Source organism: Coffea eugenioides, chromosome 5, assembly GCF_003713205.1.
Source record: "Coffea eugenioides isolate CCC68of chromosome 5, Ceug_1.0, whole genome shotgun sequence".
NCBI classification, from domain to species: Eukaryota; Viridiplantae; Streptophyta; class Magnoliopsida; order Gentianales; family Rubiaceae; genus Coffea; species Coffea eugenioides.
Genome location: NC_040039.1, coordinates 37,023,947 through 37,043,290, shown reverse-complemented (window position 1 = coordinate 37,043,290; position 19,344 = coordinate 37,023,947). Strand labels below are relative to the sequence as shown.

General features: G+C 38.7%; 1 protein-coding gene across 1 annotated transcript; it reads left to right on the top strand.

Moving 5' to 3' along the window:
• The first annotated feature begins 17,188 nt into the window (after positions 1-17,188).
• On the top strand, positions 17,189-18,769 carry LOC113771524. Its single transcript, XM_027316100.1, has one exon. It carries the CDS (start codon positions 17,189-17,191, stop codon positions 18,767-18,769), a length of 1,581 nt encoding a protein of 526 aa, XP_027171901.1.
• The last annotated feature ends 575 nt before the right edge of the window (positions 18,770-19,344 follow it).

Here is a 19,344-nt window from a genome sequence, read left to right as displayed (position 1 = left end):
TTCGGGAGTTAAAGAAACGATTAACATCCGCTCCTGTTTTGGTATTACCTGACGGAGGAGAAGGTTATACCGTGTATTCCGACGCCTCTAGAGAAGGTCTAGGATGTGTTTTTGTTATTCTTGGTTTTGATGATCACAAAAGTTCTTTGAAATGTCTATCTAACCTTCTTCAAATATAAGTGTTTTTGCCTATCAAAGAATCAGGTACTAAAATATCATGATATGCAAATCAACCAAAAGAAGAAGCAAAAACAGGACACTCATGTCGGACGTCCGAAAGGAAACGGTCGGACGTCCGAAGGGATGAAGAACATCAGGAAGGAGTTTCTGTCGGACGCACATCGATCATGTCGGACGTCCTAAAAATTCCACAAAGTTTTGATGACTCTCTGCCAAGACTCTGTCGGACGCTCGCAAGGAAGCATCGGACGTCCTGAAGGATCGGACGCATGCTTCGGACGAACATCAATATCATCGGACGTCCTAAAAATTCCTCGAAGATTTGATAACTCTCTGGACGACGTTCGGACACTGAAGCTCAGACGATAAAATTCCATCGGACGTCCGAACAACAACTTGAATATTTTTCGGACGATGGGTTCGGACGATGAATACTCCATCGGACGTCCGACAGCCCCAACGGCTACCTGACTCTTCATATGCCTTCTATCCGTTGGAAGTATTAATGAAGCCCATTTTTGGTTCCCTTCAAATACAAACGACTCTGAGTCAGATAGGGACTTTTGCACACTTGGTCTACAAGATCTCAAGAGATATTTTAGCTAGAAAATAGTCTCCAAAGTTAGATTTGTTCTCTAAGTGGTGTGAACTTCTTGTGAGCTTTTCTCTTGTGGTTGAAAGTTTCATTAGTGTAGCTTTGTTGAGGGTTATCTGAGTGTTTGTAAAACTTCTTAGCTTGACTAAGTGAGGCTTAGGGCAAGGAGGAAGTGCTCCCTCCATTGTACATCTAGTTGATCATCTTTCATCAAAGAGAAGTTGCTCAACCTTGTGATTGGTCTTCAAGTTTGAGGAAAGCTTGGTAGACAATTGGTTTGATTTCCTATTTTACTTTTTGTTTAATAAAATTCTCATTGCTTATCTATACTTGTTTTTCTGATCAATATTGCTATTGTCTTCTAATCAACTTGGTTGATCATTACTAGAAAAGAAGGTAAATTCTTATTAAAGAAAAAGTGCATAAAATTGGTTAAGATTTTAATCAACCCAATTCACCCCCCCTCTTGGTTGTCGTTGGGACTTACAATTGGTATCAGAGCTTGGTCTCCTTGAGATTAAGCTCTAACGGCTTGGAGTAAAGATGACAACCAGTCATGCTATGTTTGTTGAGGGGCAATCTGTTACTAGGCCTCCCATGTTCAGTGGCTCCAATTATGTTAGCTGGAAAGAAAGGATGATTATCTTTTTGCAATCTATTGATATTGAGCTATGGTTTATTGTGAGTGAAGGACCGCATGAAGCTAACTTTCTTGATGCAGATACAGGGCTGTTTCGGCCAAAAATGAGAGCTGAAATGAATGCTCAAGATAGGACTAACCTCACATTGAATGCCAAGGCCATGAATGTTCTTTATAGTGCCTTAGATTCAAATGAATCAATTAGAGTGAAAGGCTGTAAATCAGCCAAAGAAATGTGGGATAAGTTAAGAGAAATCCATGAGGGTGGTGACAATGTGAGAGAACAGAGAAAGGCCATCTTGGTCACAAAGTATGAATCATTTAAGATTGAACCTCTTGAGGATATTGACAAAATGTATTGCAGGTTCACTGACTTGATCAAAGATCTCGAGGTGTTGGGCAAAGAGTACACCTTGGGAGAGAAGAACAGAAAAATTCTCAATGCATTGGGTAAAGAATGGGAAAATAAAGTGACTGCAATAGAGGAGGCTAAGGATTTAAGTTCTGTGCCTATTGAATCTATCATTAACTCACTAACCTCTTATGAGTTAAAACTGAAATCTAAAGTGCAGGATGAAGAGGATGCTAGAGCAAAGAGAAATATTGCTCTAAAGACTATTCAAAGTGAAGATGATCCAGCTCACTTGGATGATGAAGATTCGGATGGTGATGATAATGATCTTGCTCTCATCACAAGAGGCTTCAAGAGAATCTTGAATAAAAGGAAGTTTAGAAAGGGAGGACCTAGCAATCAATTCCAAAATTACTCATCAAATGCAAGGAACAAAGGAAAACAAGAATTCAACAAGAAGCAAGTGGACAAATGCTATGAATGTGGACAGCCTGGACACTATGCAAACGAATGCCCCATGAAGAAAATGAAAGATGGAAAAGCTGATCGAAAGCCAAGATTCAACAACTTCCAGATTACTTGGAATGAATGCAACTCTGAAGGGGAAGTTGAAGAAGAGGAAGAATCAGCTCCAATGGCCTTCATGGCTATTGGAAATAATGAGGTAACTTCCATACACTCTCAATCTGAAAGTGATAATGAAGAAGATGATGATCTTGAATCCTTTGTTGAAAAACTGCATAATGCCTTGAAGGAATCTTATGATAAGAACAAGCAGCTAAAACAGAAAATTGCTTTTCTCATTCATGAAAATGCATGTTTTCTTCAACAAAATAAACAACTAAAAAATGACAATGAATGTCTTGTAAGAGCCGGATTTGATGTTCAGAATGAGCTTGATAGAAAGACAAATATTTGTAAAGTGCTGAAGGAAAGACATGGTGATTTGAAAAAAAGGATGGACAACTTGGATGAGACTTTGAAAGCAAGAAAGCAGGAGTTTATCAAAAGGAACATGTCATCTACACATCCGACTACTTTTCAGAGAACATTTGCACACAACAAAATTGCTCATGGTTTCACAACATATAGAAGAGGTGGATTGAGATATGTCAAACCAGTACATGTTAAGGACTCTTCCATTATGTGTGGTTTTTGTTGTCAAATAGGGCATTTGAATGGTGATTGCTATGTGAAAAGAAATCTGAATAAAGGGATGAAATGCATGTGGTTAGTTAGATACAATGCTAACTATTGCGGACCCAAAAATTAAAATGGGTACCAAACACTTTCTCTTTTCAGGAAAAATGCTCAAACAAGTCCAAATGGTTTATTGATAGCGGCTGCTCGAGGCATATGACCGGTGATTCCTCTCTGTTCATAAAGCTAAAATCAAAATCAAGTGGAAAGGTGACATTCGGTGATGATGTGAAAGTTAAGACAATTGGAATAGGTGATGTTGGTAAGGATGGTGAAACCTTTGTCCATAATGTGCTCTTAGTTGATAACTTAAGTTATAACTTGCTTAGTGTTAGTCAATTGTGTGATAAAGACTTGAATGTGTTGTTTAAAAAACATGAATGCATTGTGCTTGATTCCAAATATAATATTGTGTTCAAAGGTAAGAGGTTCAACGACATATATATTGTGGTTCTTGATAAAATTGATTCATCTAGCTTGAAATGTCTTAAAGCTTCAAATGAAGATCCTTGGTTATGGCATAGAAGGCTTTGTCATTTTAACATGGATTTACTAAAGGAAATTTCGAAAAAGGAGTTGGTTAGAGGCTTGCCAAAGATCAGTTTTGATAAGGACAAAATATGTGATGCATGTCAATTTGGGAAGCAAACAAAAAATTCCTTTAAACCTAAGATGTGTGTATCTACTTCTAAACCTCTGGAACTCTTGCATCTTGATTTATTTGGTCCCACTCAAATTACTAGCTTGGGAGGTAAAAGATATTGTTTTGTAATTGTTGATGATTATTCTAGATACACTTAGGTGATATTTCTTACTCATAAAGATGATGCCTTCAAGAATTTTACTTCATTGTTTGCTAAAGTGCAAAATCTGCTTGGTTTAAAAATTGTTAGAATTAGAAGTGATAATGGAACGGAATTCAAGTATTGTGGTTTTCCAGAATTCTGTGATCATAATGGCATTACACATGAGTTTTCAATTGCAAGAACTCCACAACAAAATGGTGTTGTAGAAAGGAAAAACAGGACACTACAAGAGGCTGCTAGAACTATGTTAAGTGAATGTAGTTTACCTAAATACCTTTGGGCTGAAGCGGTAAACACGGCATGTTATGTGATGAATAGAATACTTTTGAGACCTATTTTAAAGAAAACTCCTTATGAGCTGATTTTTGATAAGAAACCTACGGTAGGTTATTTCAAAGTATTTGGTTGCAAATGCTTTATTTTGAATCTAAAGGAACATCTTGGTAAGTTTGATAAAAATTCTGATGAAGGAATATTTTTGGGGTATTGTGAGAATAAAAGAGGATATAGAGTTTTTAATAGAAGGACTCTTGTGATTGAAGAAGCTATACATATAACATTTGATGAAACCAATGATGATAATTCCAAAAGTTCGTGTGAGGATGATGATGTAGGTGTTCGAGAAGGAATGGAAAAGCTATCAATTGGAAATGAAGGAAGCTCTAAACCAGCAGCAACTGAAATGGAAAATGAAGTTCATAATGATCAAGAAGAGGAAGATGAAGACAAAAATAATGATCCACTCAAAGATCTTCCCAAGGCTTGGAAATTCAGCCAAAATCATCCAAAAGAGCTTATAATTGGTGATCCATCCGAGAAGGTAAACACTCGTTCCTCATCTAGAAAATTGATTGACAATTTTGCTTTAGTTTCCCTTTTTGAACCCAAAAATATCAATGATACTCTAAAGGATGAAAACTGGATTTTGACAATGCAAGAGGAACTTAATCAATTTGAGAGAAATGAAGTTTGGACACTTGTTAATAGACCTCAAAATCAACCTATCATTGGCACAAAATAGATTTTTAGAAATAAGTTGGATGATAAAGATGTTGTTGTAAGAAATAAAGCCAGATTAGTTGCTAAAGGATATGCACAAGAAGAAGGAATTGATTTTGATGAAACATTTGCTCCCGTAGTTAGATTAGAATCTATTAGAATGCTTCTTGTTTTTGCATGCTTTAAAGGCTTCAAATTGTTTCAAATGGATGTTAAAAGTGCTTTTTTAAATGGTTTTATTGATCAAGAAGTATATGTGGATCAACCCCCCGGTTTTGAAAATACAAAATTTCCAAGTCATGTGTTTAAACTATCTAAAGCTTTATATGGTCTAAAACAGGCTCCAAGAGCTTGGTATGAAAGACTAAGTGGTTTTTTGATTGAAAATGGTTTCAAAAGGGGTGTTGTGGACACCACACTTTTTACTAAGCAAGTGTTGAATGACCTTCTTATTGTGCAAATATATGTTGATGATATTATTTTTGGTGCTACTAATGAGTATCTATGTAAGGAGTTTTCCACCACTATGCAAAGTGAATTTGAAATGAATATGATGGGAGAATTAAATTTCTTCCTTGGACTTCAAATACATCAAGCTCTTGAGGGAATTTTTATAAATCAAGCAAAATATACCAAGGAATTGCTGAAAAGGTTTGGCATGGAGGACTCAAAGCATGTTGGAACTCCAATGTGCACTTCTACAAAACTTGACAAAGATGAAGAAGGTAATCATGTGGATGAAAAGCATTATAGAGGTATGATCGGAAGCCTACTCTATTTAACCGCAAGTAGACCTGATATTATGTTTGCTGTTTGCTTGTGTGCTAGATTTCAATCTTGTCCAAAAGAATCACATTTGAATGCTGTGAAAAGGATTTTTAGGTATTTGAAAGGAACATTAGACTATGGTCTTTGGTATGCTAGATCTAATGAGTTTGCACTATATGGTTATTCGGATGCTGATTTTGGAGGTTGTCGTGTGGATAGAAAGAGTACTAGTGGAACTTGTCATTTCCTTGGAAATTGTTTAGTCTCTTGGTTTAGCAAGAAACAATGTGCAATCTCTTTGTCTACAACCGAAGCGGAATATATTGCCGCTAGTGCATGTTGTGCTCAACTTTTATGGATGAAGCACACCTTGAATGATTTTGGATTGTTGTATGACTGCATGCCTGTATTCTGTGATAATACTAGTGCTATAAATTTGACCAAAAATCCTATTCATCATTCTAGGACAAAGCACATAGACATAAAGCATCACTTTATTCGTGATCTTGTTCAAAAAGGTGAAATATGTGTAAATTATGTGAGTTCTAAAGATCAATTTGCTGATATTTTTACAAAAGTTTTGCCATTAGATCAGTTCATTCATCTCAGGTCAAAATTAGGAATAATCGAAAAAACATCCTAAAATTTCTCAAAGTCTTCGGACGTCCGAAAGAAGATGAACGGACGTCCGATAATGTTCTTCAGATATTTTTTCCAGAAAACATCTGTTCGGACGAAACTGTCGGACACACGACTTCGTTCGGCCGTCCGACAGTGCAACGGCTCACTTTTTAAATTAACTTTCTCCCTCATTTGCTTCAAACTCTTCTCTTCTATTTCCTCTCGGACGAAAACCTTCCCATTTCTCACTCTCAAATTCATACCTCTCATTCCCAAATTGACTCAAACAAAACTTTTCCTGATTAATTGCGATTCATTTCTCCTGATTATTTCATCGAATCGCAAAACATTTCGTAAATTCCCAAATTTTCCTCAAAACCCTACTTTCTCATAACCGCTCTGTCAAATCTTGTTCAAGGACTTTGTGTCCCAAAATTTCTGTGCGATTCACTTCCCTACTGCTGTGTGCATCATTTGCATCCTTCATTCCACACATTTCGCACAATGGTGAATCTAAGGGGAGGAAAAGTTACTGCCGGACGCAAGCATCCACTCAGGGATGAGGATGAGGATCTTCCTACTGTCAAACGGACATCCAAACGCTTCAAAAGGGGAGCTATCAAGGGTCAAATGTCACGGCCTACACCACAACCCTCCTCTCAGCCTGAATCTGAACAGGGGACATCTTCACAACCGCCTCCAAAATCAGCCCCTCCTCCTACATTCTTTGATGATACAGCGAGAGACAAATACTCCTTGATATCCCAGAAAGGTGTCATCCCTCAGCGCACTGTAAACCCTTCTGAATTTCGTCTCATAGGTTTAGAACCCATTCTGAAGTTGTTTGCCTTTCAGAAATGGTCGCATATCATTTCTATGCCAAATGTTTACTATCCTGAAATGCTGCATCAATTTTTTGCTAATCTTAGGAAAGGCTCTGACCAAACTGAAATCTTTTCCAGGGTTAATGGGGTAGACTTAATCTTTGATTCTGAAATTGTGAATTCCATTTTAAAAACTACTATTGAACCTGGATGCAAGGATAAAATTGCAAACTTCTTTTCCTATGAGGAGCACCCTACTGCTGATAATCATTTTGATGGGGCTAAAATGTTGACTTATTTTAAAAGAAGTTTTTCCTCCCCTGCTGATGCTAAACTGAATGATCTTGCCCCTGTGAATTTAATTGCTTTTTCTATCATTTCAAACCTGCTTGTGCCTACTGATGGCCATAGAACTGATGCAAACAAAATGGAGTTGTACCTCTTTTATTGTTTTCGAGAAAAAATTCGGATTGATTTTGGTTTTGTCATGTGCAAGTTTTTACTTCGATATACCATTGACTCTCGCAGAAAACTATCCTATGGAAAGTTTCTTCAAAAGATTTTTGAGTTTTACAAAGTTCCAATTTTAGGTGTTTGTCCCAAAGAAGCATCTTCTTATGCCTTTACCAAAGGATACTTTGAAAGGAAAAATCTTATTTTTAAAGATAATATGTGGTCTTATAAGGAGGCATCGTCCAGTGAACGTAGGTCTAAGGCTGCACATGATCCTTCATCTATTCCACTCACTCCCATTCATCCTAGGAAATCTGCCACTAAGGCATCTTCCTCCTCCAATGATGGAGTGATTGAGCTTCTTCATGAACTCAAACAGCATGTTCTTCTTCTAGAACATGGCCTAATGCTCACCATGTCCTCTGAGCAACAAACTGCCTTCCTAGACAAAAAGAACCTCCTGTTTCCCCCCCTGTGGTTGAGGAAGTTTCCCATGACAAAGAGTCACACCCCACTGATCCGAGTTCATCAATTCCAGACCCTGGTTCATCAACCCCTGTGACTCCTCATGGCACTTCTACATCAGATAAAGGCAAGGCACCAGTTGAAGAGGCGGCTGAAGATGATGAAGAAACTGAAGAGGAGGATCTCGACCAATATCAGCTCTCTCGGAGGACACCTGGATCCACATAGTTCATCACTTAGGACATTTGCATTATGTCTTGTTTATGTGTTTGTGGTATTCAACAATGAATATGTAATGTAATGGATATTTTAAGTTTCTTTTGGTATGTTTTGATGGTTGTTTAAGTACTGTTTTGATGGATGTCTAAGTATTTTAATGGATGCTTGTTTGTCTATTCTGATTGTGTGAATGCAATGAATTTGGTTTTCATGGATAAATATGTTTGTGGATGTGTTGATGTGATTGGTTACCCTTTTGTGATGACAAAAAGGGGGAGAGGATTGGTGTTGATTGATGATTGATAATTGATGATTGGTGTTGATTGATGATTGATGATTGGTGATGTTGGATATGTTGGATTGATTGTTTAAATTCAGTTGATGATTGTGATGGATTGATTGGCTGATATGCTTAATTGTCATATTTTTGGAAAATTGTTTAATTCGGTTGGGCAGCCAAGTGAGGGGGAGCTTTTCAAATCTTTTTATGATTCATTAAGTAAGGGGGAGTTCTTGTCTATTGAGAAAGGGGGAGTTTTTACTGCAATCATCAAATCTCATTTCAAACTTTTGTTTTGTCATCATCAAAAAGGGGGAGAATGTTATTCTTGGTTTTGATGATCACAAAAGTTCTTTGAAATATCTATCTAACCTTCTTCAAATATAAGTGTTTTTGCCTATCAAAGAATCAGGTACTAAAATGTCATGAAATGCAAATCTACCAAAAGAAGAAGCAAAAACAGGACACTCATGTCGGACGGCCGAAAGGAATCTGTCGGACGTCCGAAGGGATGAAGAACATCAGGAAGGAGTTTCTGTCGGACGCACATCGATCGTGTCGGACGTCCTAAAAATTCCACAAAGCTTTGATGACTCTCTGCCAAGACACTGTCGGACGCTCGCAAGGAAGCATCGGACGTCCTGAAGGATCGGACGCATGCTTCGGACGAACATCAATATCATCGGACGTCCTAAAAATTCCTCGAAGATTTGATAACTCTCTGGACGACGTTCGGACACTGAAGCTCAGACGATAAAATTCCATCGGACGTCCGAACAACAACTTGACTATTTTTCGGACGATGGGTTCGGACGATGAATACTCCATCGGACGTCCGACAGCCCCAACGGCTACCTGACTCTTCATATGCCTTCTATCCGTTGGAAGTATTAATGAAGCCCATTTTTGGTTCCCTTCAAATACAAACGACTCTGAGTCAGATAGGGACTTTTGCACACTTGGTCTACAAGATCTCAAGAGATATTTTAGCTAGAAAATAGTCTCCAAAGTTAGATTTGTTCTCTAAGTGGTGTGAACTTCTTGTGAGCTTTTCTCTTGTGGTTGAAAATTTCATTAGTGTAGCTTTGTTGAGGGTTATCTGAGTGTTTGTAAAACTTCTTAACTTGACTAAGTGAGGCTTAGGGCAAGGAGGAAGTGCTCCCTCCATTGTACATCTAGTTGATCATCTTTCATCAAAGAGAAGTTGCTCAACCTTGTGATTGGTCTTCAAGTTTGAGGAAAGCTTGGTAGACAATTGGTTTGATTTCCTATTTTACTTTTTGTTTAATAAAATTCTCATTGCTTATCTATGCTTGTTTTTCTGATCAATATTGCTATGGTCTTCTAATCAACTTGGTTGATCATTACTAGAAAAGAAGGTAAATTCTTATTAAAGAAAAAGTGCATAAAATTGGTTAAGATTTTAATCAACCCAATTCACCCCTCCTCTTGGTTGTCGTTGGGACTTACAGTTTTGATGCAAATGGGTAAGGTAGTTGCCTATGCTTCTAGGAGATTGAAGCCTCACGAACAAAATTACCCAATGCATGACCTAGAATTGGCTGCAGTGATTTGTGCCTTAAAGAAATGGAGATATTACTTGTACGGCGTGACTTTTGAAGTCTATACGGACCATAAGAGTCTCAAGTACTTGTTCTCCCAAAAGGAGCTAAATTTGAGACAAAGGCGATGGGTAGAATTTCTGGAAGATTATGATTGTTCGATTAACTACCACCCAGGAAAAGTCAATGTGGTAGCAGACGCTCTAAGTAGAAAGGCCCAAGTAGCGGGATTGATGGTTAAAGAGTGGGACATGTTAGAAGAAGTAAGTAGTTGGAACCCTTGATTGGAGAGATTAAAGGTTTTATTTGGGAATTTGTCATTGAAATCACCATTACTAGAGCGTGTTAAGGAAGGCCAGAAGACGGACCCTACAATTCAGAAGAATGTGGAGAAAGTGCAAAAAGGGGAAACCCTAGATTTTAAATTAGGGTCTGAAGGAGTATTGAGATTTAGAGATCGAATTGTGGTCCCGGCAAATGAAGAAATAAGGAAAGAAATTTTAGAGGAATCACATCGTTCGAGATATACGATACACCCAGGAGTGACCAAGATGTACCACGATGTGAAGGGGTTATACTGGTGGGAAGGTCTGAAAAAGGACGTGGCAGAGTTTGTACAGAAATGTTTGATATGCCAACAAGTAAAAGCTGAGCAACAAAAGCCCTCTGGTTTATTGCAACCACTAGAGATTCCCGAATGGAAATGGGAACACATAACAATGGACTTTGTAACGGGATTACCTAAGAGTCGAAAAGCATTTGACGCGATTTGGGTAATAGAAGACCGACTTACTAAGTCTGCACATTTCCTACCTGTAAGTATGAGCTTTCCTTTGGAGAAACTGGTCAAGTTGTACACAGAAGAAATCAGGAGATTGCATGGTATCCCTGTAAGTATCGTATCTGATCGAGATCCAAGGTTTATCTTGCCTTTTTGACGGAAATTTCATGTGTCATTGGGGACCAAGTTGAAACTTAGTACTGCGTACCACCCCCAAACGACGAACAGTCGGAAAGGACAATTCAAACCTTGGAGAATCTGCTGAGGTCGTGTATATTGGATTTTGGAGGGAAATGGAGCCTGTATATGACCTTAGTAGAATTCGCATATAACAACAGTTATCAAGCCTCGATTCAGATGGCTCCGTATGAAGCATTGTATGGGAGAAGATGTCGATCTCCAATTTATTGGGATGAAATGGGAGAGAAGAAAATTTTAGATCCAACGACTATACCTTGGATAGAAGAAGCCCATGAGAAAGTAAAGCTAATTAGAGAAAGGCTCCAAGTTGCCCAGAGCTGACAAAAGAGCTACGCCGACACAAGGAGGAAAGATTTGGAATTTGAAGTAGGAGACAAAGTTTTCCTAAGAGTTAAAACCTTGAAGAGCGGAGTAGTATCCAAGAAGGGTAAGAAGCTAAAGCCAAGGTATATCGGACCTTTTGAGATCTTGAAGCGAATTGGAAAAGTAGCATATCAGTTGAAATTGCCTGCAAGCATGGCTAAGGTTCACGACATCTTTCATGTCTCCATGCTTAGGAAATATTACCCCGACTCAAACCATGTGTTGCAATTGGAAGGAATTGAAGTGAATGAGTCATTAACGTACGAAGAAGGACCAGTCAAGATCCTAGAAAGAGAAGTAAAGGAACTGAGGAATAAGAAAATTCCTTTGGTGAAGATTTTATGGAGAAATCACGGTCTAGAGGAAGCAACTTGGGAATTAGAAAAAGAAATGCAGAAAAAGCACCCCGATTTATTTCTCTAGAAAGTGCGAATTTTGAGGACAAAATTCATTGTAAGGAGGGGAGGATGTGAGAACCTCGAAATATATATATATATAAACCTCCGTGCATATTTCATTTGCATTTCTTATTCTTTAATAAATTCTAGCATTATTTTTTTATTTATCTATTTGTTTTCAAATAATTGCGTAACAATAATTTTAAGTGAAAAATAATACAAATTTTGCTAAAATATTAAATTACTTGGTTTGGTTACGCTAAAATTAATATTTCTAAGGTAAGTCACTTTTTGACCTAATAACTATTTTTTTTTAGTTATTTATTTGTTTATGTATGACCGCTAATTTAACCGTTAATAACGTTAAGGGTTAATAGAAACCTTAGTATTAAGATGAATTTGGTAAATTCTAGATAAAATCGATACAAGTACACTAAGCTCGCCTAGGACGTAAAAATTTCGATAGTTAAGTTTTTGCGAGCTTAGTATAGTATTAAGTATTAAATTACATTTGGAATAAATTTTGGAGTTTGATTAGAATTGAGGACTTGAGTAGAAAGTTGGAAGAAACGTGAAAAGGCTAAAATACCCTCCACTATCTCAAAAACTTCCATGCAAACCCAAACACTCTCTCGGCCAACCATAAAAGAATCAACATTTCCATTTCTGCCGCACTTCATTTTCTTCCCCACTTCAACACTCAACCTCCTCTAACCGTGCACCATTTTCTTTCTACCATCTCACCTCAAACCTCAGACCACTACAACATTCCTTTCCACCTCGTTAATATCGACCGGGAGAAAGAGAGCTACATTCTACACCCGAGAGTAGAGAAAAAAAAAAAAAAAAGAAACCGTGAGCTGCAACATCCCTGGTTCTGTCCGTGAGCGTGAGGGAGGAAAGAGAGAGAACTCGCGCAGTGACTCTTTCACTGCGCGAGTTCCATCCCTTGCTGCACCTTTAACCAGCTGCAATCATCTTCCAACCGCAACACCACCACAGCTGCCACCACCGCGACCAAAATCAGGACCAACACCTTCAGTTCTTGCGCGAGCTGAGAGAGGAAAGAATTGACAGCTTGTGTGTTGCGTGAGCTGAGCGTCTAGCTGAGGTAAATTCGAGACTTAGAATAGTTAATTACTGGTAGATGAAGCTATATCAGAGCTTGCATGTTGAGTTATGTGTTCGGATAATGAAATCGAAACATGAGAAAAATCTGATTTGGAAGACATGGCTCGGCCGAGAGCTTGATTAGGAAATGCAACTTTTAATTTGCTTTATTGTGATGATCTGAGCTTGTAATTGTGATTAACCAACTAAAAACTAAGTGATTAAGTCTTGCATGAGGTTAATTAGTTCAATCAAGCCAGAAAGTAAGAATAAAACAGAAACCTGCTGCATGCAAGCTCATCCGAGAGTAGTTGCACAAAATTCTGGAATTATGGATGAATATTGTTGTTGCCGAACTGATTTTTGGACTGGAAATGATAGCTAATTAGTTCAGTAGTTGTGCATGTGAGATTTGAGTGCAAAATACAAGGTTTTAGCCAAAGGAAAAAAAAATTTGGATTGTGACTGAGCAAATGCTGGAAAAGTTTCTGATTTTTGCCGAGAACTGATTAGGAATAATGCAGCTTTACTTGGTTTAATCTTGATGTTCTGAGCTTATAACTGTGATTAGCTAGTTAATAACAAGATAATTAAGCTCTGCATGCAGTTGATTGGTTGGTTTAAATCAGAAAATTATGCATGCACCTTCATCCGAGACCAGTTGGATGAACTTTTGGATTTTTGGAATGATTGTAGTCGTTAACCGAATTTAATCTTGAACTGGAAATGTCTACTAGCTAGTTAAGTGGTTGCATATCGAATTTGAGTACCTAATACCATGCCTTAAACGAGGGAAGTTTGGATTTAGGACCATTTGGCTGCTGGAAAAATTTTGTGCTTTGCCGAGGGAGTGAACCTGGAAATTTCAGTTGCTTTTGGGATTTTCCCTGGAATACAATGGTTAGAAATGCATGTAATTTATTAGTTTTATGTATTAAGTGAAGTTTAGTTGAAGATATTAAGGGAAAGGTTCGAATTTTGGGTGAAACCGTGGGAGGAGAGTTGCTGGAAATTTTTCCAGGTTGGCCAATGAGGGAAATGGTGAAGTTTCAACTATTTTTCATGAATGTTTGGTTCTGAATTCTTTTTTTAAACGGTAATATGTATGGTATATTAACTTGGATTGGACATGCATGAAAGTTTTAAACAAGAACCGAAGCGATTATTGAAGGAAATATTTTTCAGCATGGCCGAATTGGTTGGGACTTTTGGTGAGTTTATTTGCTGGAATTTTCTTGACTATCGAAACAAGAAAAGAAAATTTGAATTCTTGGAATCATTTGGGACTCAAGCTGGTTGTAGTTTTCTTCTTGTCTTGAATGGAGTTGTGATTAAAACTGAGTACTTGTCGTCAAGAGCTAATGATTGATGAAACTCTTGGCCATTTGAGTAATTTTTGCAAAAGTGTAAATTTTGGTGAATTTGTTCAAGTGGTTGGTTGAAGTATACTTGGAAGGTCCAAGGACTGTGTTTTGGGTTTGTGTTTTAGAATTTGTCTTGATACCTTGGACTTCCTTTGTTGAATTTTGATTGTACTGGAATCTGTTGAGACCTAGGGCTAATGATTGATGAAGCCCTAGTGACATTTATATTTGAATTGTGTTTTAGTTATAATGGCAACTTGGAATGCAATGCACAAATGAATTGGAATCATGAAGTCTGTTTTAGTCTTTTGAATTCAAGTACTTTTAAAACAAGCCTTGTGGGTATATTTTGTCTTAACATCAAATTATATATATATCGAGTTTAATACGTCAATATTAAAATTTAGAAATCGGGACTTTTAAAATCTTGCCGACTAGTCAATTCTTTTCTTGGCTTAAACTGGTTTATTCACCTTGAGGGAATAATTGCGTTAACTTCTAAACTTTAATTGTTTATTTTTTCATAAAAATTTTCCTTAACTAGTTGTTTTAGAATAAATTTGTCAAAACCACTAAATTTGAATAATTTCTAATAAAAGATATAGATGACTTGTTCGGCTAGAAAACTTGTACACATTGATTTGGCTTTAGTTTGCACTATAGAAGAAAAGTGTTATAAAGAAAGCCATATGAAACAATCTATTACTTTTACTAAGTTTAATCCTAAGTGGATTGTCGAATTATTTCAAGGAAATAAACTAGTCATATACCAGATAATCTTTTATATTTATATACCTAGAATTTGAACAGAAAACTTATAGTGATTAAAACTTGGTTTACTAGGATTTAGCGGGGACGCGGACTTCGATTCCCAACTTGACATCTGAACTTCACTCTTGGTGAGTGTTCCTGTTTGTTTTATGACTATTTGATTAAAGTGCTTTCTTGACTCGATATATGATAATTGCAAAGTGGTTTTTGATCCATTGAAGTGAGCAGTGTGTACTTTATCACACTAGCCATTCGAGTGGTGACTTGTGTGAAATACTTTCGTGAATATCTCAAGTGTCGTGACGTCGTTGGGTGAATCCCTCGACTAGTTTATCCAAAGGGTATACTCGAGTATTACTGCTTTCTTGTTTCGTGACGTCGTTGGGTGAATCTCTCGACTAGTTTATCCAAAGGGTATACTCGATTATTACCGCTTTCTTATTTGGTGCACGGGCCCGGGACAGGGGTATGATTGGTGACGGGTTAATAAAAAGAAAAAGATCTACATGGACCGTAAGTAGTGAGAGTTGACGGAGGGTCAACTACGATGACTTTTGATCAAGCGAGGAGAATGGCTCCTGAGAGCCCCTGTATCCTACCTTGTGCTGTTATACGCTTTCTTATTTGTTTACTTCAGTCGAAATCAATACTTGCTATTTGTTTATTTGATTGCATGTTTTGGGGCACCACTGAGCTTTAGCTCACCCTACGTTCATTTGTTTTCCTTGACAGGTTCTGGCTCTTGAGCAAGACTTGAAATCTGATTTCACTTTTGTGCATGTAGTTTGAATTAAACATTGTATCTTTTATTTTGGATTGCCACTTGAAGCTGGAAAAGTGTAAACCCTAATTCTGATATTTGGCTTGTATGTATGTATTTGTGTGGTATTGAATTATTACGTTTTTGGGATTGTAAGACTTTACTTCTTGTAAGTAACGCGTGAGGTGTTTAGGAGCCGTCGATTGGCTATCTTCAGATGCTGTTATCTTTGAAGTTAATGTGGTGTTAGCAATTGGTTTATTTTGAAAGATTCGTTATTGTAATAGTTTAGGTTATCCTTGGAAGGGATTTAGGCTAGATTGCTTGCTTGACTCCTGGCGAGAGTTAGGCAGACGGCCCGCCAACCCTCTGGTTCGCCTTAGGGGGAAGTGGGGTCGCCACAGGTGGTATCAGAGCATAGGTTAGAAAAGTTATTTGAGAGATATATTAGATGTGTTAGAAACACTAATCCTTCCTAGAAGTAAGAAATGAGACCTTTAGATATATCTTAAGCGATATTTGAACCAATTAGCTATTTAAGTTTTAACTTTTGGATTTTGGTTATTTTGCAGGTATGGAGAATGGAAACGGACATGCTAATGGTAGTGGAGCGTCTAATAGACATATAGAGTCTCTTAGATCCATCTCCTATAGGCCACGAGGCGGAGGAGCTCATATACGCTACTCACCAGCTGATAGGCATCCCCGATGTCAGTGTAGGGCCACCCATGCCTATCCTAATGAGTTAGTGCTGTCCTTAGACGATGAGCGTCGCCATTTGAGGGATGCTAACTCTACTTTGACCCAGGATGTTGAGGAGTTGAGCATCATGGTGGACACCCAGTTTGACCGTATAGCTGAGTTAGAGCAGAGGTTAGCCGCTGAGCATACTAGGCTGGAGGCTGCTCGCGTGGAGATAGAGCGACAGAGGTCTAGAGTGACTCGATTGGCCGAGGGGATACGTGATAGGAGCGCCGGTATCAGGGCTGATGCCGCGATGATGATAGACGAGGCCACGAGTATCCTTCAGGGTACCGAGCAGGCGGGTGTTGAGGAGAATCTGGAGGAGGACCAAGAGGAGGACCCAGAGGAGGATCCAGAGGAGGATATTGCTCCTGGTAGCCCTGCTGAGGGTTAGGTTAGATCTCGATAGTACTAGATATGTAGGGTTAGAAAGGGGGACATTAGTTAAGTCATCAAATTTTGTCTAGTGAGATTACATACTTTTGAGGCTCCATATCCCTAATTTTTTGTTTAAGGGATTATCTGGATATGTTTTTGTTAAACTTCTGTGCCTTACTTTTGGAAATGTTCCAACCTGTTATTTGTATGACTTTTACACGCAAATATATGTTAAGCATTTTATTCTTCTTTTTCCTCAATTTCTATGTTGATTTTATTTACAAAGAGAAAAATAATAACAAATAATATTCTAGCCTAATTGCCTTATCTTCCAATAATAGGCATAACTAGACTATGGATCGTCAAGTAATAGGAAGGGGACGTGGGAGACCTACTAGACAACACCCAGAAGCGGGTGGTGATAGGGAACCTGAGGTCAATCAAGACCAAGGGCAAGAGGGAATGGCCGGAAATCAAGTGGCCACCGCAATTAATCGGATCACTGATGTCTTAGAGCGCTTGACTGAACACCAATGCCCTAGACAAGTGCATCACCAAGGAGTCCCAGTCGATTCTGAGGATCGGGCATTAGAAAGATTTCTGAAGTTCGGACCCCCCAAATTTTATGGAGGACCCGAACTGGAGGTAGCTGAAGGCTGGTGGGAGAGAATCTCCGACATTTTTGCAGCCTTAAACTATGCGGAGGAGAGACAAGTGACTTTCGCCGCATTCCAGTTTGAGGGAGATGCTCGTTCCTGGTGGAACCTGGTTAGGGTTAACTGGGATAGGAACCATACTCCAAGAACTTGGGCGAACTTCACAAGGGAGTTCAATGCCAAATTTCTTCTACCTCTCATCCAAGAGAAGAGAGAGGATGACTTCATCAAATGTAGGCAAGGGGCGATGAGCGTCGCCGAATATGAAGTCCAGTTTACAAAATTGTCCCGTTTTACTCCTGAATTGATAGCCACGGAGCAAAGGCGCGTAAGGAAATTTGTGCAGGGACTAAACGTGGAAATACAGGAAGGATTAGCTGCCGTGAGGATAGACACTTTTGCCGATGCTGTCGAGAAAGCCCAACGAGTTGAAGTAGCCAGAGCTCAAGTGAAATCTTTTCAGGCTAAGAAAAGATTTGCCCCAAGTATTAGTCGGGAGCCGACTTACGAAAATGCTCCACCGGCCAAGGTGGGACGAGGAACAAGCGGAGTGAATAGTCCTGGAGCACCACGAGGCGCTCTAGCAAAAGGAGCTGGGGCAAGAAATTCAGGGGGAAGAAATAATGGAGCTAGAGGGAGACCAAATGGAAGAGGTCAACCTAAAAATGTCTCACAAGGAGATCGTGCGATAACTTCACAGGCAACTTGTGGGTATAGGAAGAGACCCGGCCATACTGTGGATGGTTGCTGGAGGAAACAAGGAAAGTGCTTGAAGTGTGGAAGCAGTGAGCACCAACTTTTCGGTTGGCCAAAAATACAAGACGATGAAAACCTGAATGCTGGACCAGCCAACTCTAGAGGGAATAGGCCGACAGTTCCCGCCAGGGTATACGCTATAGATGACCAGTCTGTACCTGATTCCTCGGAAGTCGTGGAAGGTACTCTTCCAATCTTTCATCGATTAGTTAGAGTGTTAATTGATCCTGGTGCAACTCATTCATTTGTGAATCCAACATTTATGTCCGAAATTGATGTGAAACCTGTTAGATTACCCTTTGATCTTGAAGTTAGGACACCAATGGGTAATAAGAATATAATCACTAGCTTAGCCTATAAGAATTGTGAATTCTGGATTGGAGAGCGTAAAATGCTAGTGAATTTGATAAGCCTGGATATAAAAGGTTATGATGTTATTATAGGAATGGATTTCCTAACTCATCATCATGCTAAACTGGACTGTAGAGCAAAAGTGCTAGAACTTTGGATTCCCGGGCCCTGAAGTTAGATGTGACAGGTAGGTTAGCATCGTCTGCGATGATCTCGGGAATACGGGCGAGGAAAATGTTACATAAAGGAGCGCAAGGTTTCCTAGCCTTCCTAATTAACGCTCCTAGTGACCAAGTGAAATTAGAAGATGTACCAGTGGTACGAGAATTTTCGAACGTTTTCTCTAAAGAATTAAAGACATTACCGCCGGAAAGAGAAGTGGAGTTCAAGATTGACTTGGTGCCGGGAACGGCTCCGATTTCCAAGACTCCATACCAAATGGCTCCTGCAGAGTTAAAAGAGTTGAAAATTCAACTGCAGGACCTACTGGAGAAAGGTTTTGTTAGAGAGAGTGATTCCCCATGGGGAGCACCCGTTCTATTTGTCAAGAAAAAGGACGAAAGCTTGAGATTATGTATTAATTGCCGAGGGTTAAATGAAATTACAATTAAGAATAAATACCCTCTACCGTTGATTGTTAGCCTGTTTGATCAGCTGCAAGGATCCGTGGTTTTCTCTAAGCTGGATTTGAGGCAAGGGTATTACCAGTTAAAAATTAAGAAGGAAGATATACCCAAGACTGCTTTT